The following is a 25625-nucleotide window of genomic DNA, read 5'->3' on the forward strand; positions in this document are numbered from 1 at the left end:
GGCCGGATAGCTAAATGTCAGTTTTAGAGAGTGATGTATTAGAGGGCTAGAGATAGTGTAGGCGTAGTTTGATTAATAAGGTGCCTGAAGCAGTGACTCAGCCAGCTAGAGCAGAGACCTCCGTGATAGGAGCCCCTGAACCATCCACCCGTGATCAATAAGCCAGTCCAAGAGTTTTCCAGGTGTATCATAAGAGCAACAGTAAGGTTTGGACTTGATTTTGATTAATCAGACACCAAACCAGAAATATGTTTGTTTAAACTCAAAGTGGTCTGGATATCAATAAGCACTGTGATTAATATTATTAAAATGGACGCTATTACAATTAAACAAAGACAGACCAAGTAGATCTTTCAGTAGACAGACAGAATTTGGATAAAAGCGTCTGCTGAATGAATAAATGTAAATGTACGTAGCTTTTTCTTGAAAAATAAAAATATTGGCTTGATCAACATTTTTAATGTAAGATATTGGATTAAATGAGTATGAAAGAAATGAGTAAGAAACACAGCTGCAGAAATCTACCTGTTTTTGGTTTTTTTATATGTGCTTATTATTATTATTTTATATTTTATAGTTTTATATTACTTTATCTGTAAGTAACTGTAAGTTTTTTATATTTTAAGTCTTAGATTTACATTTCTTTACAACTCTTTTGACTGCCTTAATATAATGGTTCTATTAATATAATATCAATAATATTTTGTCATAGTTTTTAACAAGGCAAACCAGAAATAGCAGAAAGTTGAATTCTGCCAGTTATATCCTGTTATCCAAATTATGTTGTCTCAGATCTTTCTGTTGCAATAAAATAGAAAATATTTCAAGTTTCTATTTAAAGCAACAGAGAATATACAGTAAATATCATAACTGCTGATGCTTATATTGGCCTTCTGTGCATCTTCCACCAGGCCGCTGGTTCTTGTTCCTCTTTGTAGGTCAGATGTTATTATTGGAATAGAGTCAGAGTCAGTCTGTGTTTGATTGTGACATTACGAAACACAATCTGTCAGTGTCTTCAAGTGCTGGGAAGATTTCTGCTTTTTAATTTGCACCCAGTATATTTATTGACAAAGGCAGATTATTTAGATGATGAAGTCATTGCATCCTTTTGTGTCTTATAGCAATTGCATGACCGATATTAACCCACATAAGGCCAAGCTGACCAGCAGAAGGATAAACGTTGGGACTGAATGGCAGATTTTAATAATTGCAGCCTCCTGCTTCTAATAATTTCTCAGCTGTCGTTTTTTATCAGAGAACATGCTCATCATAGACTAGAAGACTTTGGGTTTTATCCCTAACAAAAACACCTTGCTTAAATTTATTAAATGACACAAACTGACAGTAATTGAAAATGAATATAGGGAGCTGGAGGTAAATACCACATTTATCAGACAACATCAGTGGCATCATGTCTTTTAATTGGATTCAGCTTTCTAAATTCAGCTTTTGGGAGGTCTGATAAATAATGGCAAGACAACAGAAAGCTGTGTGTAATATTGCCAGACTTTTAAAAAATTGTTGATGTTGACTTGAATTAGTTTGACGTTTAATGTTAACGGGAACTTGATAAGATCAAAGTGAAAATATTATTATAATAATCAGAATATAATTTCTTGCAACACAACGGCCTTCATTAGTAAGAAGATGCTTTGGGAACAAAAACTGATTTGTTCTTGTGTTTATGTGTAAAATTGGATTCAGCGTAACAAAAATACAAACATAAATATGAACGTATACAATGTAAAAGTATATAAAACTATTAGAATAATACGAAAATCTATTAAAATATGGTAATACTATTTAAAAGTATGCATTTAATATTTAGTTCAAATTACTGCTGATACATTTCTGGTGGCAAGTGGTTGTCTGAAATGCCTCCCAAATGAACTCAAAGTACGAGTACTGCTATGATTTATTTCTTCATTACAGATACATTTGTGTTCTTTATTATGACTTTTAGATTATTAAGTAATGTGTATATTCTTATTAGGGCTGTATCTAAAAACATTAAACACAAATGTAAATTTCTTCACTCCATACTGCAGAATGGCCTGGTGACAAGAGCGTTTTCTTATCTCGTAACTGAGTGATCACAGCCCACCTATTAAGTCAAGTTCTACCATAGCACCTGTAAGGAGGAGAGTGCCAGCTGAATACACCCATGAACCTTTAATCTCCTTTGGTCCATAGATCACATTTCAGCCATGCATCCCTGTCCAACGCCCTCTGATAAATAAAAAAAGTGCAGTTTAAGTCTCAAACTCTTATCTCTGTAACAGCTGCTCCCTTCCTTGCTGATGGCCATCTTGTTGGCTGACTTATACCATCCCTCCCTTTGTGAAACAGCAGTGGTGTAGATATTGAATTCACTTTACAAATGCTAGAACTTATCTGGTGGCTTTCCATGCTTAGACTTACACTATACGGTATGTTGCGGTGAATGTAGTTCATATGCACTGATTTTGTCACGCTCGTTCCATTCCAATATGTGTAGACCTGAAACATGAAAGCAGTGAGGTGTGTTGTGTAAGCGGTGAATCTGAGGGAATGATGAAATGACTGGAAATGAACCTGTGGGGAAATCCCTGGCGTAGTGATGTGGATTAAATGAATTAATTAATATTAAAAATGGAACAACCCAGAAAACATCAAACAGGAAAGAGAATAGTATTGTGAATGTGAGTTACAAAACACTGCCTTTACTCCTCCTCATGCTTATATTGACTGTGTATCTGGATTTTTAGTTTAACCTTGCTATCCAGAGCCCTTTTTAATTCAATAATAATAAAAACAGTAACTGAATAATAATAATAATAATAATAATAATAATATAATCCAATCAATTAAAAATTCATTTAAATGTATTTTTTGTATTCATTAATTTATTATAATATACACAATATGTGTATTGTCTGTCTCTCTGTGCATGTGCTCATTATTTTCCAGTCATTTCTGTTGTCCTACACAATGCTGTCACCTATTGGTGAACAAGTAAAAGTTTCAGGCTTGAAATAGTTTTATGAGAAAGCATTTTGAAACTAATTTTTTATTCAACTCATTTGCTTAATTTGTTCATCAATGTGAATACATTAACTTACACATTTAATAGCAACATTTTTGTTTAATTCAAAGTTTAAATAAAATAATTTGTTCATAGGTGTAATTACAAAAAGTGCAAAATGGTACAAACTGTGCTTTCACATTACATTTCTGCTGATGTACTCGCAATATTCTTAAGAATAATTAAATCTTGAGAAGCAATACAGCTTCTGATAACATACTTCATTCCACCTGTTCAACACCATACATCGGTCTCGGTCTGTCTTCACACTAAATATAGGCACTCCACTGGCATAACATCCACAGTAACATTATTCTACTAACTTTACCCATCATATCAAAGACTAAAATTAAAAACATGTTTGATCTAAACCTGTAAAGTTGAAGTAAAACTTGAGTAAAAAAAAAAGAAGAAATTTTGAAGAACCATACAGTTCTTGTGCATTACCAGAAGAATGTGTGTTAGTCACAGTCCATCACAGCATCTTCTGCTACTTAATATTTTCTTGTCAAAGGCAAATTATCACATAAATTTAGTCTCCTCCATGCCATTCTCTCTTGACAACAGTGGCACATAAATAAAAATACACTTATTGCACTTCCAATCAGAGTTCCATATCACTGATAAGTGGCTGTAGTAAAAATGGAGAAACTACTGTTGTACTCATGATGTAACCGGCTCGTCTCGAGTCACATGTTAGACGTGAGCTCTGGCTCTGTGGATGTCTGACACTATTGTGGCACCAGCACCCAACGGCATAGAATAGGCTGTGCTCAGATTCTGCAATCCAACCACCAGACACTTCCAGCTGTAACGAAGAGCTTTCCCCATATTCTGTAAAAAAAAAAAAAAAAAAAAAAAAAAAAAAAAAAAAAACACGGTGGATAAACAAAGATGAATGAATATGAGATAACACTTTATTTTGGTAGTCCACTTTAGACATTCTAAGTTACTTTGCAAATACCTGCAAACTACCAATGATGAAGCAGCTTGATTTTATTAGTATTATTGTTAAAGAGAATCTGTGGTTAAAATAGATTATTTTGACATATTAAAATATTTATCTGTGGTAATGTGATTACGTTTCAAGAATAGCTATAGGCCTATGGTCTTGAAGAAGAACAGTTAACAAAATAAGTTGATGAGAGGAAAAATGTAAATAATATATAACATAGTTATTATTTGGTCGCTATGTTTACATTATTAAACAGCCTATACCCAACCAGTTATGAAACTCATAAAAATACATACATTTATCAAATAATTTGTTGTTGATTCTTTAAAAATCCGCAATAATGTTTCTGTCTGAGCTGTGTTTATATTAAATAATTGTTTCTGAGATACTCAGACGTTAAGCAGTGTTAGCTATTTGTGTAGGCTAAATAATCATGATCAGACAAACAACGAACTTTCAAAGTTAATCACGTACTTTTCTTAACTTTTTAGCTTTGTCTTGTTTTTTCTTGGTATTGTCATCTCGTGGTTGGTCAACAATATCATCCTCAACCAGCGGTTGGTATTTCTCTGGCAGAAAAGCGATGCGCGCTTGTTTGGCGGACTTCTTTTTCTTGTTTACGCTCGTCGATGAGTTCAGCACAAGCGGCTCGTCTTGAACCTTGATTTCTTCCTTAGCTGGTTGATCGTTGTTAGTAGAAACTATTTTAGATTTGTTCTTCTTTTTATGATTTGATTTGCGCTTGAATTTGACGCGTTTTGGAGACATTTTATTCACATCTGAAGTACTCTGTCCATCGGAATCAGCTGAAGGTGTCAGGTGCGAAGTTCACGGAACTTCGACCGGAATAGTTCTGCGCATGCGCAGTTCAGCGCGGCCTAATCACTGTTTTATTACAAACATCAGTGGAAATAGCACATTATAACCACAAGACATCAAATATTTGTTATGCAAAATACCTGTTTATTTGCAAATGCACATACACATTGTATGCATTGTGACATAAACTTGCTATTTGTTTTGTTTTAGAACTTAAAAAAGAGGTTTAAATGCTAATTTTGTACCCCACTATCAGGATGATTGTGAATTTTATGCACCGCTCCTATGTAGTAACTATATGAAAGTTACTTTACGTGTTTAACGTATCAGCTTGGACTCCTATACACTGTTCCTTAATTAACATCTTGATTAGATTTGTAAATCAGGTGTTACGACATGCTTTTTAAAGTATGACAATGGGTAAATACAGTACAGTCAGAAAGTTAGGGAACAGTAAAGGGGTTGAAGACCCCAGAAATTGTCACTTAAGTTTTACTTGACCATGAAACATCACCTATTGCAACTGGCAATTTGATTTTACTCAAATTTTATTTTGCAGTTGTATGTATTTTAATACACTTGTTTTATTAGTCAAGAATATGTGTCTTGCATTTATTAACTTATTTTTTTCTTGTGTTATCCTTGTGTGGATTGGACATGCTCATGCACTGAACTTTGAATGACAAGTCAGAGTTGTCATTTTGTGGTCTTTCGATTGATTGTAGGAGGTTTCATTTGGAGGCCCGGGGCGGGTGGGGTGGAGGGGTTATGTTATAAAGACTCGGCTGGGTGGGAGTATTTAAGAGAAGCTGGTGAAAAAAACTGTAAGAAAAAGTTTTAGTGCCCATAAAGATGGACACTAAGTTGTGTCTATTTCTCATCCTCAGTGCACATGTATTGACAGGTAAGATTTTATATCTATCTACCACTAGTTTTCTTATTTCCCCTGTAGTATTTATGCTATTTACCATATTTCCTAATTTTCATCCTTGTATTATTATTAGGTATTTGTCTGTAACTCATATACCTTGTCTTTTTTTAAATAGATTTTTTAGTATGCATTATGAAAAACGTACAGATTATATAAATGTTAAGATATTGCAGTGATTGAATGGAAATCTAGATGTTCACTGTTCTTATATTTCATTTTGAGATTTTTCTGTACTACTTTCCTAAAAGAAAATCTAGTTACTTAGATTTGTTGTGTTTTGTCAACTATAACATGTATTTAATTCATCCATTTTTTTTCATCCATTTTTGGCAAACACTGAGGTAGTTGAGGAAGACAGTGGAGAAGGACAGCCACTCGTATGCCCATGTAAGTGACCAATTCACAACATGTTGATTCTCATCTAACTAACCTTAGGTCAGTTAGTTGTGACATAAATAAACCAGTCTGCAACCAATCAGGATGAGTTTCTTTAGTCTGGCCTACTGTGCTACTATTGACTGCAGAAGATAGCATTAGTGAACCCTGGTACATGAACCTTGTGTATGTGTTGAGAGTACGAGAGTATTGAATCAGAGAGGTGCCACTCTGTCAACAAGTGGTCCAAAGGTCTCCAGTTCATCTGATTACTTAGAACTGACTCTGAAATACTGCAGAAATCATGATCAACTCTAAACATGTGAAACCAGATAATTGTGAAACAATTACAACAACAAAGTTGTTATATTTATCATTGACATCCTAGTAACAGTTACGTACAATACTTAAATGCTTGTTTTCTTTTTAAGTGTCTGCAAGGTTCAAGAACCTCAGAAAATATGTTTATCAGTATACAGCCGAGAGCAAAAATGGGGTGACGGGTACAGCTAACCTCAGGAATGGGCCAAAGATCTCCTGTCAGGTACAAAAAAAAAATCATTAATATGGCATAACCTCTTTTTATATAAGCACACATACTGTTCAAATATTTGGGGTCTGTAATGTTTTTGAAAGAGGAAACATTCTTTAAACACTCTTATGCTCTCAAATCTGCATTTATTTAATAAAATACATTAAAACATTTATATTATAACTTTTTTCATTTTAAAATAACTTATTAAAAAATTAGATCCTTCAGAAATGATTCTATTATGCTGATTTGGTGCTCAAAAAACATTTCTTATTATTATCATTGTTGTAAAAATTTGTGCTGTTTAATATTTTTTATAACATTACACATTTCTTTACTGTCTTTTTTAAGCTATTTTATGAAAATGCTTTATTTTATGATAATACTCTGCCTAAATTTTCTCTCTCCACCATCAGGTTGAAATTGAGGTCCCACAGACCTGCAGCTTTGTCCTTCGCACAACAGAATGTGTCCTGAGCGAGGTGTCCGTCATCGATGCACAGGGTCAGCCTGTTTACAAGCAGGCTGCTGGAGCCGAGGCCTTCCAGCTTGCCATGGAGAAGTATGTGGAACAGCCCATAATATCTGCCATATTCCTCCCCTTAGAGGAAATAGAAGAAATACATACTGTTCCTTCCGTAATGATGATGCATCTTGTATTTTGGTTATTGAGCATTTGTTTATGAAACCCCCTTTCCAGGAACCCTCTGAATTTTGTGGTGGAGCAGGTAACCAGTGTTTCCATTTATCCAGAGAAGGATGAACCAGAAAACATTTTGAACATCAAAAGAGGAATCATCTCTGCTCTTCTCATGCCAGTCCTGGAGAAAGAACACAATGAAAAAATGGTGAGATTAAAACAAAAATGTAAAGTGCACACATAAACGCAGTCTACATAATTAAAGTTTCATTTGTTGTTTGTATAAATACTTCTCTATTCTTTCATTTTTAAGAGTACAATTCATGGTATATGCAAGACTGATGTCACAGTCAACTCACGGAAAGATATCGACACGGATGTCACTGTGGTCAGAGATCTGTCCGACTGCAGCCATTTCTCACCTCACAGTCTCCCTACCAGCCCCTTGTCCCTCTTGCCCGGCCTGGTAGTACAAGCATGCCTTATTTCTTTCAATATTTATTCTTTCACGTCAGTGCCAGTCAAACATGTAATTCAAACAACTTCTGAACAAATTTATCTTCACAGAATGGACTTATTTCCAAGCTAATCAGGAGTACACAGACTTGCAACTATCAGTTTGATAACAGGAGAAAGCACATGACTGAAGCTCAGTGTACAGAGAAGCATCTCTTTATCCCATTCTCACATGAGTATGTAATCTCTGCCCAGAAATGCATTGTTTCATAATGATGACATCACAATTGATGTCAAACCTGCCATAGCACATATGTGATGTACTATATATAGATAATATGATAATATTATGCAGCAGTCAATATGATTTGAGAGTTAGGGGAATAATTTCATTGAATACTTAATTCAATATCAATGAAGCGTTTATGAAGCGTAAATGTAATTTTTTTTTATCCTATAGAGGGCAGTATGGTATCTCCTCAGAAGTAAAACAGAGTCTAACGCTACAGGATTCAGTGAAAATAAACAACAGATATTTCAACAAAGATGGTGGGTAGCATTAAGCTGTAAGAATCTAAAAAATACTTTGTATTTTACAAGAACTATTCAGATTTTCAGATGTTTAGAGGTATAAAAATATGAACAAGCAGACATCTTTTCTCTGTTCAGACACTCTTGAGAAGAAGCTCTTTTTAGAGGAGGTGGAGGACAAACTTCCTATTCAGTCAAAGGATGATGTGCTTGCCACAATGAGAGAGCTAAATATGCTTAGCAGCTCAGGAAAGAGTCAACAGAGGGCCAGCCTCTTCCACAAGTTGGTGTCGGAAATCCGTGGCTTGAAAAACGAGACACTGTCTGGAGCCGCTGATGAGATGATGAAGATCTCAGAGTGGCTTACGTGGCAGACGCTCTTTCAGTGTGGAACCGATGAATGCACCAGTGCCATCATGCAGATCCTCAGGACTTTTGATGAGGCAGCCAGAGAAGTGGATGCTATAGTTTATGCTTTGAGTCTCTTACCCCAGGCCAGCCCTCAGAAGGTTAGAGATATGCTAAGCATGGCCCAAAACAAGCCAAGCAAAGCCATCATGTACGCTCTTGCCAACACAGTGAAACAGTAAGTGCTAATGATATTTACTCAGTAAGCTTCTCAGTTAGGATACTGTAGGTCATGTGATTTTTTGTTCAGATTATATTAATTGAAATTATTATGGATAAATGTCCATATTTTACAGACTTCCTCAAGACCAAGCAACGTCAACACCAGAAGTTAAGGAAGTAGCTGAATTCATGAAGTTCATGCTAGGTGATTGTTCTGGAGATGAAGACAGTACTTACCTTACATTAAGGGTATGTATCACATGTAACAAGACTCTGTAATGAACATTAATTATTCAATATTAACCAAAGTATTTCTTGTATAGGTTATTGGTGTCATGGGAAAGTACATGGAGGGATTCCCATCTCTGAAGTCTTCTCTCCTAAAATGCATGGGCCAGACGTACGCTTCTCTGCCAGTACAAAAAGCAGCTATCCAGGCTTTCAGACTCATGGAAATGGATTCAGATGTAAATCAACTCTTGTTAGGATTTACAGTGTTTAAATGATCCTTATTCCAAACTAGAAGTTCTTAAAGATGCATCAGTCAGCCAAATAAATTAAATTTAGTACTTGAAATACTTGGACACTTTATTTTAAAGTAAAATCAGCCAGTATGTTCATGATTCATTGCTAAAGTACTTGATATTTTGATTTCTTGTTACTAGGTGAAAACTGCCCTGGTACAACAGTATGAGAATTCAGAGGCACCTGCCCAAAAACGCATCGCAGCATATCTGATGCTCATGAGGGACCCCGAGGAGGCAAACAAGGTGCTGAGGACACTTAAGAGTGAGAAAAATGAGCAAGTTAAAAGCTTTGTCACCTCCCATATCGCTAACATATTGGAATCAGAAGACCCGACCCTGAGCACGTATGTACACTAATATTTTAAATGCTGAATGTGTTTATTATTAAGACCTCATAGTTCAAAATTATTTATCTTGATGTTTTTGTTGGAAACAGAAAATGTGCTGAGGATTATCAAAACTGTTTGAAACTTTGGCAATGTTGTCTTAAGACTAAAGATCTTGTCTCTAGAAGAAAAATTCTAACCTCAAAAGTAATACTTTTTATGTTGTCTAGATAACCTCAGACTTTATAACTTTTATCAGACATAACTTTAGGAATGCATCAATATTAAAAGTTCTAATTATTTTCATGTTATTGCAGATATCTGATAAGTTGATGATATTAAACTTATGTATTATTTTGTCATAACAAATTAAAAATAAAACACTTAAAACTAAAATCAGTTGTTTAAAAAGTTAAAAGTTAAGTGAACATAAGGATCATTAAATAATAATATTGGTCAATAACCAATATAGGTACTGATATATTGTGCATCCCTAATAATTTTTTGTTTATTTTTAGAACGAAGGACTACATTCTTAAAGCTGTACTGGTGGATGCAAGCTTTAACCCTATGGACTTCACAAAGTTTTCACATAACTACAAAATTGAAGTCCCACTGGTTGGCTCAGTAGAAAGCAACATTATTTTTGACTCTGCCAATTACATGCCCAGAGAAGTCATGTTAGCCACCACACTTGACAATTTCAATGCAGAAATACTGGAGGTACTGTATGAGTATCATTAAAAGACTCTACGTTCTATATGTTGTGCCCATATTTTCCCTTTTTTGAATGCATGTGATGACTTCTTTCTTAGATTGGTCTTGAAGGTGAAGGCTTTGAGCCAGCCATTGAAGTTCTCTTTGGCGAAAATGGTTTCTTTCCTGATACGATCTCGAAAGCCATGTACTGGGTCAACGAAAAGATTCCACATCCTGTTAAAAGGGTTTTGGATAAGTGGATTTCCCCACTAAGAGGTGAAAGGATGAAAAGACAGGTATGTAATAAAGAATGATTTGAATGTATAATGAAAATCCATCAAAATAAGCTTAAAAAAATATTCTTCCTTAGGTCCCTCAGGACATCATGAGAAGTGTTGAAGAATACCTCTCAGAGTTCAAAAAACGCCTTGAACAGACTGAAGATGCTCCTAAAGGCTTGGCCTACCTGCGGTTTATGGGAACAGAACTGGGATATTTGAAGACTAATGAGCTCAATCTCATCATTCACTACATTAAACTATACACAGAAAAATTTAAGTCAGTGACTGTGAATGTAAGTGTTATTCACAAATTTTTTAAATATGATAAATTAACTGTACTACCCTGAAAATATAAGTCCTCATCAACTAAATCTAACTGTAGTATGTGTGTCAATCTCTTTTTATTGCAGTTTATGGGAAAGCTGATATCTAGCTTAGAGAATGAGCTTTTTGTCCACTATATGTTCCTGGACAAAGCCTTTACGCTACCTACAAGTGCTGGTTTTCCGCTGAAGCTTTCCCTATCTGGAGTTCTGGCCCCTGGGGCCAAAGGAGGCCTGACCATTGACCGCATGATGGTAATCCTTCTCACTACTGTGAATTTTGTGGTGTCACAATTAAGTAGCAGAGTGTTGATGTTTTTCTGTTATTGTTCACAGCAACAGCTCTCATTCATGCCATCTGTGGGAATGGAGTTTGTTACCCAAATGGGTGTTTATATCCCAGAATTTGTGGCAGCTGGGATTGAAACACACACAAACATGTACCATGAAAGCGCTGTGAATGCCAAGGTCACCGTAAGTGACCGTGAGATCAAGCTCTCCATCCCTGCACCACAGGGAAACATCCAGCTCTTTAGCATCAGGTAGGCCATCTGAACTCTCTGCATCCTACATTTAAAAAGTGAAAGTGACGTGACATACAGCCAAGTATGGTGACCCATACTCAGAATTCGTGCTCTGCATTTAACCCATCCAAAGTGCACACACACACAGCAGTGAACACACATATGGAGCAGTGGGCAGCCATTTATGCTGCGGCGCCCGGGGAGCAGTTGCTCAAGGGCACCTCAGTCGTGGTATTGCTGGCCCGAGACTCGAACCCACAACCTTAGGGTTAGGAGTCAAACTCTCTAACCACTAGGCCACGACTTCCCCCTGACTTACTGTTCTTTATCAAATGCTCTCTTACCATGCAGTCATACTTTGGCATATTTTGACATATTTAAGGATCACTTTATTTTGTACTACTGATTGAGCAAAAACTAGAATGGAATAAATGTTTCTTCTCTTTCTTCCACTACAGCAACAAGTTGCTCTCAGTGACCTCAACTCAGACTAAGATTGTCCCCTCCATGGTAGAGGACAGGATCGACTCTACAGAGTGTAATCCTATCTTTCCTGGGATGAATTACTGCACTATTTTGCGCTATTCAAATGCTAGTTCCACCAATAATGCCCCATACTATCCTCTCACCGGAGAGACAAGGTGAGAAACAGGTGGATGTAGAGTATCAAACAACTTACTTTCAAGGTCTATGCACTTAAAAATAAATCATTTCTTTCCAGGCTTGCTCTGGAACTTCAACCTACAGGCGAAGTGCCTGAGTATACGGCAACCATTGCCTATGCATTGCTGAGGGAAGGAAAGGAGGGGCGCCATAAAGTCGACTCTGTGAAAATTGTTCTCAAGGCTGAAGGTAAGTCTTCAAACTATTTTAATGATATTACTAATTTCTTATTTTATTTCTAACAGTGGCATTGAACATATATCTTATTGCTTTAAGAACCATAAATTCTAATGTTTTGTGGCTGTATGTCTTTGAGGTCATACGCATAAACTATCTTTAAATGTTGTTAAAAATTATTTTTAGCATTATTTTTTAAATAAATTAATACTTTAAGCAATGATGCCTTTAATTGATCAAAAGTGACAGTAAAGACATTTATAATCTTACAAAAAAAAATTATTTCAAATAAATGCTTTTCTTCTGAAATTTTTATTCATCAAAGAATCCTGGAAAATCTATCATGGTTTTAACAAAAATATTAATACAATTTTTTCAAATGTTTCTTTTTTGTTTGTTTGTTTCTTGAGCACGTAATAATGTTTCACTTATTACGTATTACAGTTTTTACTATACTTTCGATCAAATAAATGCAGCTTTGGTGAGCATAAGAAACTTATGTACATGCATTAAAAATGTGCCATTTCTACCTTTTGAGAAAACTTTTAAACTTATTTATTTGATCAATATTGCTTGCATTTCTGTGAATGGGAGTTATCGAATGTGTATAAATTCGAAATCCGTCTAAAATATGTTCCTCTTATTTTGGTGCTGAGCCAACTGAAGCCACAGCAGTTGTGAAATACAACCGCAATAAGAACATTCTCACCACCGACCTTCAGATCCCTGATTATGACCTCGAAGCTGGGATCAAGTTGGCAGTTATAGATAGCAGTGCTAAAGGAAAGAAGATGCATGGCATTACAATTGATGTAACTAACAAAGACATCCCACAGTTTTCCTTAGTTGGGCATGCCAGGTATAGTAAAAAAATATATATATATTCTAAAAAGAGTGAACACTCAATAGTGGGGAAAAATATCTAGAAGACATTTATTTTAACATGACATGCACTTATATGGACAGTCTCAGTTTGATGTTAATCTAGATATTTATGTGTTTTTTGAGCAGGTTAGAGTCTATGAGGGACGGTCTGATTGAGCTCAAGTTGGCAGTGCCAGCACTACAGATGGACACCTCTGCCACTGCCACCCTAAAGAATAACAATGGGCTCATCCTGCAGCTTGAAACAGCCTTTAACATGCCAGAGACTACATCTGTGCAGAAAGCCATCCTTAGATACGGTAATGAAGCACACATAGTTAATGAAGCAAATGTTCCTGGAACGAATTTGTCTTTGGGTTTTTAACTAGTTTCTTGATGACTCTGCAGATAATAACAAGGTTGAACTTGAAATGAAGTCAGACATAAACTCTGAAGTTGATAAACTTTTCCCAAATATGGAGCAGTACCGTAGCCAGCTGGAGGCGAGTATTGATGATTTTCTTGATCAGAAAGTCACCAAGACTGACATGAAACTTCGTCACATTGTTTCCAAAGGGTTGGAGGTAAGTGCATCAAATCAAGCTCAAGATTTGTATAAATTACATGTATTTTACAATTTTCATTTTCATTTTTGAATGGCTTTGTTGACAATGAACATTTTTCCCTAGGCAATGAATATATGGCTGGATAAATTAGCGGCAGGCAGTACATTTGTGAATGTACGGAGGAGCAAGAGAAGCACACCAGAGCTCACTTTGCCATCTTTGCCAGAAAAATTATATCTTAAATCGTGAGTAATAACTTTTTGTTACTTTTTACATTAAAAAAAAACTAAAGATCACATAGGGGAGAGGCTAGGTGTCACATGAGGCCTATATGTAGATGATTAGGACATGTTGTCACAAAAGACAAATATTTTATGCAATATAATGAAAATACAATGATGTGTGCCCAAACTTCTGACTAATCTTTATATACAGGTATATTATTTACATTGATATTGACTATAAACTTAGCTCTCTTTTTTGTGTTCAGTGATGCATTGATGAGATACCAGTTCAACAAAGGCAGAATCTTCATTTCACTTCCTCTTCTCTTGGGAGGAAAGTCATCTGCTGAACTCAACATCCCTCCCACCCTTACACTCCCACAGATTCAAATTCCCCTCATTGGCCTGGATATTCCTGAGAACAACTACAAGATTCCATCATTCACAATTCCCCAAGCTTTGGACTTCTCCTTACCCATGTTAGGTTTAGCAGAATTGTCTGTCAAGATGAACAGCAACTTTTATGATTGGGAGGGCTCTATCTTAGGGGGAAACAACACTGTTGATGTTCCCAATTATATTGCTAAGTACAAAATGATGGCCAGCTGCCCCGTGACACCCCTGTCATACAAAATTGAAGGTATTCAAGTCATCAAAAATATTAACCTAATCTACAAAGTTGACTGTCATTATGGCATCTTCAATTTATTGGAATTTGTTTTGCTTCACTTACATTTGAATATTGATTTTTTTTTCCCTTCACATAGGTATGGGCATGATCACTGGTACAGTAACTGATACTCTGAAGTACCTTGTAAATGGATCTATCAGTCATTGTTTACTTGATGCCAGCATGAGTGTCTTTGAAACTATGAGTATGGCTGATAAAATCAGTGGTAGGACCAACTACAGGATTGAAGCATCTAGTCCACTTGGTCTGCACACCTCTGTGTATTATTCGGCTCAGTCAGCTTCCATGAATGATGAGATCAATGGAGATGGAAACTTTGATGGATTTATCAGGATAGGCTCTCTCTATGCCAACTCCACCCTCAGCCAATCCTATATCTACAATATGCTCAAAAGAGAAGGAAAAGGAGAGTCCACATTAAAGTTTGACTCCTCAATCATTCAGGGTCAGAATGTGATCAAAGGATCCTATGTTAATGGAGAGCTGTTGCTTTTGTCCAAAACAAATGCGCAAAATGATGTTTTGAAGCATGTAGCAGAGTTAAAGCACAAGAAAGGCCAGCTGTCTGTGAAGTCGGATGGTAGTACGACGGGCCTTGGAAAAGCTCTTCGCTGTAAAGCTGAAATTGATGTCATGAGTGAAGAAGCCAGACTGAAAGTTGAAACCCAGGCGGATGATGCAACACATCGTGCATACTCCCTCCTTACTGGATCCCTCAACAGTAACGGCCTTGAAATGAACATAGAAGGTTTGCTAAATTTCAATGATGGACGTGGGACACACAAAGGCACACTTACTTTTGGAGCAAATGGCTTGACCACCAATTGCATGACAACCATTGAGGGAAGAACTTTAACTTTTGAGAATACCATCAATGCTGGCATCGATGGTGATGGAGCCTCTATGTCTCTTGTATCAAAAGGATCAGCACAGGATAACACAGTTGAGCTAAGTGCGGAGGGTAAGATTTCACCCAAAGAAGTGTATCTAACCAGTGTTTTTAAAGGGAATGCCTTTGATGGAACTGCAAGAAACACAATGAACTTTGGTATTAATAAGCAAGGACTGAGTCTGTCTAATACCTTGATGGGTACTTTACAGAAAATGCGATCAGAGTGCACACATACCCTTTCTGTAACTTTATGGACCATGGCTTTCCGCTCCAAAACGAACAATTTCATCTGCGATGGAGCATCCTACAACCATGACATTAAGGTTAATATGAAGCCATTTGTCACATCGATAAGTACAAATAATGAACTTGAGATTTTTGATTTTGGACTAAGTGGTGATGGCCACCTTAAGATGGAGCCATTCAAGATGGATGTAGCTGGAAACCTCAGTGGAAAGTATGGGGAAGAGGACAACGTTAAGCACAGCTGTCAGTTTACTTACGCAGATATGGCTGGTACAATAAAGTGTGATACAACAGCAAACGTTTTTGATTCCCAGATAAGTAACAAATTTGACTTGGATTTTGCAGGACTGTCTTCTGTTATGAACAGCAAGACAAAAGTAAATTGCGAATCTTTACGTCTTGAAAATGACATTCGCACAATGGCCATGCCATTTAGCCTTACGATCGATGCCATTTTGAACAGCGATGGCACTGTGAAGTTTTATGGAAAACACACTGGTCAGCTCTACAGTAAATTCCTTTTGAAAGCTGAGCCATTGGCTATTGCTAAGTCCCATGAATACAGAGCTTCTGCTGTACACATGTTGCCAAATGGACAGTCAGCTGAAACACACATTGAAAACAAGTTTGACAGCTTGCTGATACCTAATGAACAGTCTGTGTTGTGGAAGTTTAAGTCGAAGCTAAATAATCATGCCTACAACCAAGATGTCAATATTTACAACAAAGAAGATGAGATGGGGGTCCAGCTTTCTGGAGTGCTTCAAACTAATCTTTTGAACACAGAATCAAAATCTAGTGATATTCCATTAGACAATCAAAAGTTCAGTGCTTCTGGGTTTGTCAAGTATGATAAGAACAGTGACTGTCACATTTTTTATTTTCCATTCATTGAGAGCTTCCCTGCTGCCTTTGAAAGAATGAAAAATGCAATTCTGCATACATTTGAATCTCTCCAAAACTACCTCAACAGCTTAGATATCAATGGTTTGATAGGTCATTTTAGGAACAAGTTGGATGAACTCCCTCAAAAAGTGAATGACATCATAGTGGAAATGGACCTAGAGAATAAAGTCAACATTGTCAAGGACCAGCTGATTTCCCTCATACATGACTACACTATATCAATAGATGACCTTGATGCATATGCTGAGAAATTTAAGGAGTCTTCAAAAAAGAATATTATTGATTTAGCAACAAGAATTAGGGATCTGATGATTCAAATCAAAGATGGCATTGAGAGTGGATCGTGGGCCAATTCTGTCTCTGATATTTTGATACAAATTGGAGATGAACTTAAAGCTTTTGATGAGAAGTATGAAATAACCAAAACAATCATCAGAGGCATTGATGGTATTGAAGATATAATAAGACAGATTGATTTACAAAAGCTGCAGGACAGCAGTGCTGCTTGGTTGAAACAACTGGATAAAAAATATGAAATTAAAACCAAACTTCAGGAAAAGCTGAGTGAACTGAGAAAGATTGTTGAGACATTTGACATCAAGATGATACTTGAGGGTCTTAGAAACTATATAATCTCATTTGACTTGACTGAATATGTGGAAGAACTGTCTGATCAAGTTCCATATGAAGACATAGAGAGAGTGCTGGATACTGTGAAAGATGTCATTGTAAACTGGATAGAGGAGTATGAAATTCCAGAGAAAATCAACAGCGTGTACTTAAATGCAAAAGAGCTTATTTTACGCTATGAAATTGACAAGAAAATTGAAGTTTTTGTGGAGCAGGCCATTATATTAGTCAAGCAGTACAGAATTCAAGAGCTGGTACAGGCTGTAGTGGATACTTTAAAATCTATCCAGTTTGAGTACATCTCAGATAAGGTTATGGAGGTATTAGATAGCGTGGTTTCTCTGTTAAAGCTGATGGATTTCAAAAAGATTTTAGATGATTTAAATGAGTACATTCTCATGATTATAAAGACCTTAAGAACTTTTGATTACAACACATTTGTTGATGACGTAAATGAAAAACTTAAGGATGTAGTCAATTATATTAACAAGCAGATAAATGAAGTTTATGAAATCCCACAAAAAATAGAGGCATCCAGAGAATTTATAAAAGAGATGCAGGTGACTGTTGTTGATTATTTGGAGAAACTGAAAAATACAAGGATAGCTGAGGTTTGCAGGAATATTATAGATGTAATTGACACTACTGCATATAAAGACATAAAACTGAAAATCCAAGACATTATTGACGATGTGAGGCAGAGAATTAGTGACATGGACATCAGAGATGAAATCTCAGTTTACTTGGAAAGAGTGAGTGTTGCTTATGTCAATATGATCGAATACATTTCATTACAGTTCACAAAACTCATTGATGAAATTAAGAAGATGGTTGAAGATAAGGAGCTCCTCAATCAAATCAGTCAAGCTGTGGAGGGAGTTCTCAATGCTCTAAAGGCAGCAGAATTTGATGTTCCCATCTTTGTTCTTCCATTCACAACTCTTGAGGTTCCTGCCTTTAAGATTAAAATGGCAAGGATACACGATATTACAATTCCAGCAATGATAACAATACCGGAATTCACCATTCTGGACCTGTTCAGTCTTCCCTCCATCACAGTTGACTTTGATAAAATCAAGCAGAGCATTATTGACTTCATTGACAAAGTTCGCCAGATAGAAATGCCAGAAGTGGATCCTGATGCCATCTTTGGGGACTTACGAGCTCTTTACCTTTCCACCTTGCCTGATTTTACTTTCTCAGAGATCACTCTTTTAGAAATCAAATTCCCAGAGATCACTGTTCCAAAACTGAAACTGGAGAGTTTTGAGATCACTATGTTGCCCATCCCTGAAGTCAAAATCCCTGAAATTTCATTTGAACCATGTCTACCAGCTTTTGGCAAACTTTATGGAGAATTCAAAGTAGATTCTCCTCATTATACATTGATGACATCAGCAGCTCTTGAGAACACAACAAGAACACAGAAATCTCCTCAGTTAAAAGCTACACTGAACTCAAAAGGAAAGTCAAAGGGAAACCTTGAAATCCTTGACCATAATCTGGATGCAATGCTTCAAATTGAAGCTCCGAAAATGAGAAAAATGGTTATTAGTGAGACCATGAAAGTCAGTCACATAGCCTTTGGAATTGACCATGAAGGTTCGGTCATCTTAAGTGGTACTTCAGCAGAAGCAACAGCCAAGACAGCTGCCAAATTCACCACTCATATATACACAGCTGATTTGATTAATAATGTAGGCATTACTTTAAAGAATGGAATATCTGCAAATATGGACACAACATACACCCATAATCTGAACATCCCCACCATAGATCTTTCCAGTCAGGCTATAATAACCAAAACAGCGGAGGCTCGCTTTGAATCTGGGACAATATCCTTAACAGTTGGAACAGTGGGAAGTGGAAAGTGGTCTCCATCAAGTCCATCAAGGACCGCCAAGTCCATTGATGACTATTCTGATGAAATTACACACAAGAGCAACTTGGAGTTCACTGTCAATGCTGGCACAGCAAAGCTCAATTTTGATGGAGAAACAAACAGCAGAAACCTTAAGATGAAGCAGTCGGTTAATGCAGAGTCTGTCATTCTGAGCCACATCACTGTTGATGCCAGGGCTGAGACTGAGGCGCCCTTCATCAAGGCCAGTATTTTGACACTTAAAGGAAAGGCTCAAATGGAGGATGTCCGAATGGAAATAGGAATTTCACATAAGGCTGAGCTCATTGGAAAAGTGAGTGGAAGTATATCCAATGCATGTGAGTTCTTGGCTCAACCATTTGAGGTCACACTTGATTGCAGAAATAAAGCAAACTCTAAAATTCTCTTGCCCCTGAAGCTGACTGGAAAAATTGATCTCCAAGATGACTTTGGATTTACTTTGAATTCCAATAATCAAAATGCATTTTGGGTGGGTTTGGCACGTTTCAATCAGTACAAATATAAACACAACTTTACTTTGGATAACCATGAAAATGAAGCTGGAATCTATGCTTTTGTTGATGGTGAAGCCAATCTTGACTTCTTGACTGTTCCACTCAGTATCCCAGAAATTATAATCCCATACCTGGATATGAAAACACCAAAAATCAAAGAGTTTTCTCTTTGGGATGATTACAGTCTGAAACATCTTCTGATCACTCCTCAACAATCATTTGACATTGATTTCAAGCTCTTGTATCAGAAAAACCCAGACAAACACACATTTGATCTAAACCTTGAGCCAATCTATGAAGCCTTCATTGAAAATGCCAAGATCTTGAGTCTGCATTTTGAACTCGGACGAGACCATATTTTGGATGGCCTCACCAATTCCTACAATGAAGCCAGAATTCAGTATGAAAAGTACAAAATTGACACATCAAATCAGCCACCAAGATATTTCACTGTTCCTGGATACACAATACCTATACTAAACATTGAGGTTTCAGCCTTCCGAGCCGAATTGCCTGCATTCAGTTATTTCATACCCAAGGAGGTAAGCACGCCAAGCTTTAAAGTTCCTTTAATGGGGTTTTCAGTACCATCATACACCCTTGTGCTTCCATCTTTTGAGCTACCAGTCTTGCATGTCCCTGAGACCCTTCGAGCCTTGACCCTACCCACATTTACAATACCAGAAATTCAGAATAACATTATGATACCTGCATTTGGAAATATGACGTACGAGTTCTCAGTCAAATCCCCCGTAATAACTCTGAATGCCAATGGCGGCCTGTATAATCAGTCTGACGTTGTGATCAAGTTTGATGTCTCGTCAACATCCGTGTTTGAGGTCCTCAAAGGTAAACTTGATGGCAGTACCACCATCAATAAAAGGAGAGGTCTGAAGATGGCCACAAGTCTGTCCTTTGTACATATGAATGCTGAATGTAGTCATGAAAGCACTGTTAGCCTCACCAAGAGGAATATGGAGGCTTCCTTAACAAACCTGGCTAAAGTTAAGCTCCCAGTTTTTACTATGGACCTAAATCAAGTGCTTCGAGCTAATACTAAGTCTAAACCTAATATAGCCTCTAAAATCAAAGTTAGCTGCATTTGTAATTTTCCCGTAATTGAGATGCAAGGCACTGGAAGCATTGATCACAATTTTGCTCTCGAGGTGCTGCCATCTCACTTCTCTTTGGAGAGCACTTGGAAAGGAACAACAGATGCAACCATCATGGAAAGTGCGAATCTTGCTGGATCTTTAGACAATGAAGCAACTATTTATTTGAACGCCAATGGTCTTCGTTCCACACTGAAAACTGTTCTAACCTCTAAGGTCTATCACAAAAATGTTGGTTCCTGGAATATGGACGCCACTAAGAACCTCGCTCTCGAAGCTTCTCTGCGGCGTGTTTATGCTACATTGACATACACAAGCACCAATGCGGCTAGTATTGCATCATTTTCAACAAACGGAAAGCAAAATATAAGGGCGATGCTTGAGTTTGTTCCACTGACAACTTTGTCAGCTAATCTCGGCATTGATATATCACAACCAAGTAACCTCGGTCATGCTGGCATAGTGCAGAACGCAGAACTTTCCATCACTTTAGACAAGCAAAAATTACTTTGGAATGGCAAGGAACAACTAGCAACATTGATCCATTCCTCTGATCTGACACTTTCAAACGATCAGTCTGAAATCCGCATGGAAATGTCTGAATCCATTGAGGGGAATATTGCATTTCTGAAGACTGTCAAATTACCAGTCTACCATAAGAGTCTATGGGATATATTTAAATTTGGTGAGGTGACCAGTACTGACCAAATGCAGTTCCTTAATGCTTCGACTGTTGTGATATACACCAAAAGCATGGAGGGAACACTATTTGCACTACCTACAAAATTGTTTGAAAATGGAGTCACATTTAATATCCCACAAATAACAGTCGGAGTTCCTAATTGGTCTAAAGAACTTCTGAAAATGATTAGGGAAGTGGATATGCGATTTGAAGAGCCTGACCTGCAAGATTATATTTCAATACCACCATTAATAACTGTTCCAGATTTTACCATACCTTTGACTACTCTCCATGTGCCATCCTTTGTCATTGATTTGACAAATCTACAAATCCCCAATGATATCAGTACACCTACCTTTGATATTACTTTGCCTGGTTTACCAAAAGTGGAAATCCCTAGCATTAATGTAAAAACTAAATATCTGAAAGACAAAATGGCTCATTTGTTTGTCAGTTTTCCACATCATGAAATTACCATCTCACCATTTACCCTTCCCAAAGCATTTGACATTGGTGACTACCCAATTCGTCTGGATGACATCACAAAAACACTATATCATTTTGAATTGCCAGATGTTGTCATCCCAGAACAAAAAATCGAAGTCCCAGAGATATTACTCCATCTCCCAGCTGGTGTGTTTATTCCAACCTTTGGTTCCCTGTCGGCCACTGTCAAAGTGTTTTCTCCAATTTATAACAATACATGGACTGGAAATATAGAAAACACAGAGTCAGGAATTGTTTGCGCATTGAAGTCCACCTGCACTTCCACCATGGTTTTCCTGGAGTATAGCTTGGATGGTAAGCTTAAAAGGCTTTTGCACATTCATAAGAGTATTTAATAGCACAAACATAATATTATATCATTCTAAACAAATAATTATACATGTATATATACAATCTATCTGTCAAGCATTGTGCAATGTTTGTCAATGAATATTATGAATTAATATTGATATTCTAGTTATTCCATTTCACATTCCATTTTTAGCGATTGCCACCATCCTTCTTGAGAATGGAGCTGTGGGTCTAGATGGAAAATGTACCCTTACCCATCAGGATGTGAATATAAACTGGAAGCATGATCTTCGTCAGAATCTAAGGTAAGAACAACATATCAATTTCTCAAACATACACATTTATACAGTCTCCTTAGTTTCTTAAAAAAGTTTTTTATGTTTCTTCAGAATGAAACGGGATGAGTCTTCAGGTTCCAGGTAATCTCTTGAATTTCTGTTTTACATCGGCCTTGTTTTGCTTTACGTATACCAAAATAGCAATGTGTTTTTACTCCACAGTCCCTCACGACATACACTGGGCATTGACGTAACAAGCCAGACATTTGCTGACTTGAGCTTTCGTTATGCATCACACAACAATGGAATCACATCCTCGATATCCACACCAGCAGCCGGCTTCATCTGGTTCCAATTCACTAGAAGGTCACCATCTCAATTTTATGTGAAACTGTTCAGCAGATATTTGGTAAGAGAATGATAATCTTTAGTCAGCAATTTTTACAGTTTATTGAAATATTCTAACAAAATGTCTGTATTGTTTATCCAGTCAACCCCTGACAAAGATACAGATCTGATGAGTTTCAAGGTGACTTTGAAGAACTCTGAAAAGCTGAGTATTCAGGTTGGCTATCATATCAATGGACTATCAGACATGATAAATGGCCTTAAAAACAGACTTCCTTCCATCATAGCATCTCTTCAAAAGTTTATCAACCAGTACCACATCAGTTACCTTGGCATAGACCTGAACCGTGCTGCCCTAAAGCTGAAGAACACACTCTCCAATGGCATTGACAGAGCTTACCAGGAGATCCCACGCACAATTGATTCTCTGCAGAACTCAGTTGAGCAGCTCAGACAACATGGTAAAAAGATGTGGAAGAGAACGCTGGAGAACTTACCCCAAATTGATCTTCAGGAGTTGAGTAGAAGTTTCTCCATTAGCGCTAATGAATTCCTTCAGAAGTATGAGTCAAACATGCGGGTTCTTTTGGATGCTGCCATGAAGTTCTTGAGGGACACCAAATTCCACTTGCCAGGTCTGGAGGAGAAGCTTACTGGGCAGGAGCTGTACAATAGGATCAGGCAGTCCATTTCCAAAGTGATTGATAGAGCTACTACAAGTTTTTTTAGTCTCATGGAAGCCATTGCTGACATTGTTTCAGGTCACATTAACAAAGTAGAATTTACTGTTCCTGGTACCACTAAGGTTATTAGTGGGAAGAACATTTTGAAGGATCTGAGGGCTGCCATGAAATCAGCAAAGAATCAGATTATGCAATCGATAGAGGGATGGGAAAACCTCAAAGTGGAGAAAGTGTTCCAGGACCTGTTAAACTCTGTAAAGGTTTACATCCAGAAGGCAGAGGAGTTCCTGAACTCTCTCAAGACTGAAAAACTGGAAGAAGTTTCCTCTCGCATCAATGGGATTTACAAAGAGGCAGGGAATTTACAAGTTACGCAGAAGATTCGTGAATGGATGCGGGAGGCTAAAAGAGGTTCGTCCGAGCTCAAAGACTTCAGCAAAAATAAAATCCAGGAGCTGTACAATGAAATATCAGTGGAGAAGCTCATCTCTAATCTAAATGATCTTCTCATGATGGTTGATTCTTATATCAGTAGTCTGTTTAAGAGCTACATTGCATTAATGAAATCATTGCCTTCATACACAGAGCCATATGTACGGGTTTCTAACAAAAAGACGGATGTGGATATTCCTCTTCCTTTCTATTGGAAATCTTTTAGTGAATGGCCCAGTATGACATAAATCTTTTATCTAAAAATTCTGCATTAGAAACAGTTTTTTGTCTACCGTTTTCTTCTGTCCATTATTGTTTCCCTAAACAGTGTTTTTTGACTTTTGTCATTTTAGTATTTAATTTAATTTAATTGCAGTAAATTAAAGTAAAAATAATGTACTTATGTAATGAATGTCTGTCTTGGTGAACAGTGGTTTGAGAATGTTATTAAGATGATATGATTTTGGAAAATATTGTATTTAAAGAAATGTATAAATAAAAAGCTGCAAGACATAACATAAATTGGAGTAAAAGCCATATGCGGTGTTCAAAGATAATCACAAAAACAAGTGTTTGCATAATCAGAGGACTTTGGCGTGCTTGTGTATGCTTTTTTAGTGAAGTGTTGAAAGAATAACAATCCTCAGGTCATCAGATTGTGGTTTGCTGGTGCTGCAACAGATATTGGATGGCACATTCTTAAAAAATGTCCTTTACAGTTCTCCAACATTGTTAATATATTACACCACTGGATTTGTGATAGTGTTTACAGCTTTTAGCCAAAAGAGGGCGATATCTTCATGACAATAAATGAATGCACAGCTGTGGATTTCACTTCTGGCACCTTGTAAGATAAAAAATGGTTAACCAGCCATGCCGTTTCACTCCACTCAGTGCATGGTCACACTAGTCTAATATAGTGGGTTACATTCCCACCATATACTGCCCCTGGTTACCTGGTGGGGAACAGTTCCCTCCTGCCGTTATTTCATATAACCTCATTAAAAGAGCCCCAAAACAAATGTTGCTAAGCAGAGAGACCACCACCTGTTTGGAATCTGGGCCTGTGTTGTGTCCAAGTGCATGCTGCTTTTCCCACAGCAGTCTTTTTAGACGAGGTCAGAGGTCATCGGCACCAAAATGGAGGTGTGAAGGATAGGATGAAGGCCTCATGTGTTTATTTTTTGGTACCTGGATGCAGTGCATCACTTTCCTTCCAAACTGACAGGCACAAATCCTTAAACTCACTAAGCATAGCCTGAGTGTATGGTGATATTTTGACCCAAAGAATGTCTTCTTGGTCATCTTGCATCAACACCTGTGTTGTTTCTTAGGAACTTCCTGTCAATATTTTGGCAACTTGGCACTAGAAAGATGTGAAACTTTCAAATATTAATTTCTCTTTCTAAATCTCTTGCAACAGATGGATAACATATCTGCTTTTGATAGCTGATCCTTTTCATCACCATTAATATTAAAA

The 25625-nt window shown here is 37.0% G+C and overlaps 2 protein-coding genes across 2 annotated transcripts; one reads left to right on the plus strand and one right to left on the minus strand.

Moving 5' to 3' along the window:
• Nucleotides 1-3036: 3036 nt before the first annotated feature.
• cb17h1orf115 (chromosome B17 C1orf115 homolog) lies at nucleotides 3037-4859 on the minus strand. The gene is made up of 2 exons (XM_019101989.2): nucleotides 4497-4859; nucleotides 3037-3901 (listed from the first exon to the last, which is right to left on the minus strand). The coding sequence occupies exons 1-2, from the start codon at nucleotides 4788-4790 to the stop codon at nucleotides 3764-3766; spliced, it is 432 nt and encodes a 143-aa protein (XP_018957534.1). The 5' UTR covers nucleotides 4791-4859; the 3' UTR covers nucleotides 3037-3763.
• Nucleotides 4860-5597: 738 nt separating this feature from the next.
• On the plus strand, nucleotides 5598-24979 carry apoba (apolipoprotein Ba). The gene is made up of 29 exons (XM_042742486.1): nucleotides 5598-5745; nucleotides 6103-6159; nucleotides 6579-6691; nucleotides 7096-7241; nucleotides 7380-7527; nucleotides 7633-7785; nucleotides 7887-8011; nucleotides 8236-8324; nucleotides 8445-8892; nucleotides 9011-9125; nucleotides 9200-9343; nucleotides 9542-9747; nucleotides 10248-10452; nucleotides 10545-10724; nucleotides 10799-11002; nucleotides 11120-11287; nucleotides 11369-11574; nucleotides 12015-12197; nucleotides 12278-12408; nucleotides 13045-13255; nucleotides 13408-13580; nucleotides 13669-13844; nucleotides 13950-14071; nucleotides 14317-14690; nucleotides 14818-22407; nucleotides 22598-22709; nucleotides 22794-22823; nucleotides 22905-23091; nucleotides 23173-24979. Exons 1-29 carry the CDS (start codon nucleotides 5694-5696, stop codon nucleotides 24391-24393), a joined length of 13269 nt encoding a protein of 4422 aa, XP_042598420.1. The 5' UTR covers nucleotides 5598-5693; the 3' UTR covers nucleotides 24394-24979.
• The last annotated feature ends 646 nt before the right edge of the window (nucleotides 24980-25625 follow it).

This window comes from Cyprinus carpio, chromosome B17 (assembly GCF_018340385.1).
Source record: "Cyprinus carpio isolate SPL01 chromosome B17, ASM1834038v1, whole genome shotgun sequence".
Lineage (NCBI taxonomy): Eukaryota > Metazoa > Chordata > Actinopteri > Cypriniformes > Cyprinidae > Cyprinus > Cyprinus carpio.

What these genes read in the sequence shown, in the direction of transcription:
- cb17h1orf115 (XM_019101989.2), bottom strand. Translation starts at nt 4,790, where the DNA reads ATGTCTCCAAAACGCGTCAAATTCAAGCGCAAATCAAATCATAAAAAG. An exon ending in AAGCTAAAAAGTTAAGAAAA is followed by an intron (nt 3,902 to 4,496) that starts GTACGTGATTAA and finishes TTTTTTTTACAG; the next exon opens with AATATGGGGAAAGCTCTTCG.
- apoba (XM_042742486.1), top strand. Translation starts at nt 5,694, where the DNA reads ATGGACACTAAGTTGTGTCTATTTCTCATCCTCAGTGCACATGTATTG. An exon ending in TCAATGCAGAAATACTGGAG is followed by an intron (nt 10,453 to 10,544) that starts GTACTGTATGAG and finishes CTTCTTTCTTAG; the next exon opens with ATTGGTCTTGAAGGTGAAGG. An exon ending in AATTGTTCTCAAGGCTGAAG is followed by an intron (nt 12,409 to 13,044) that starts GTAAGTCTTCAA and finishes CCTCTTATTTTG; the next exon opens with GTGCTGAGCCAACTGAAGCC.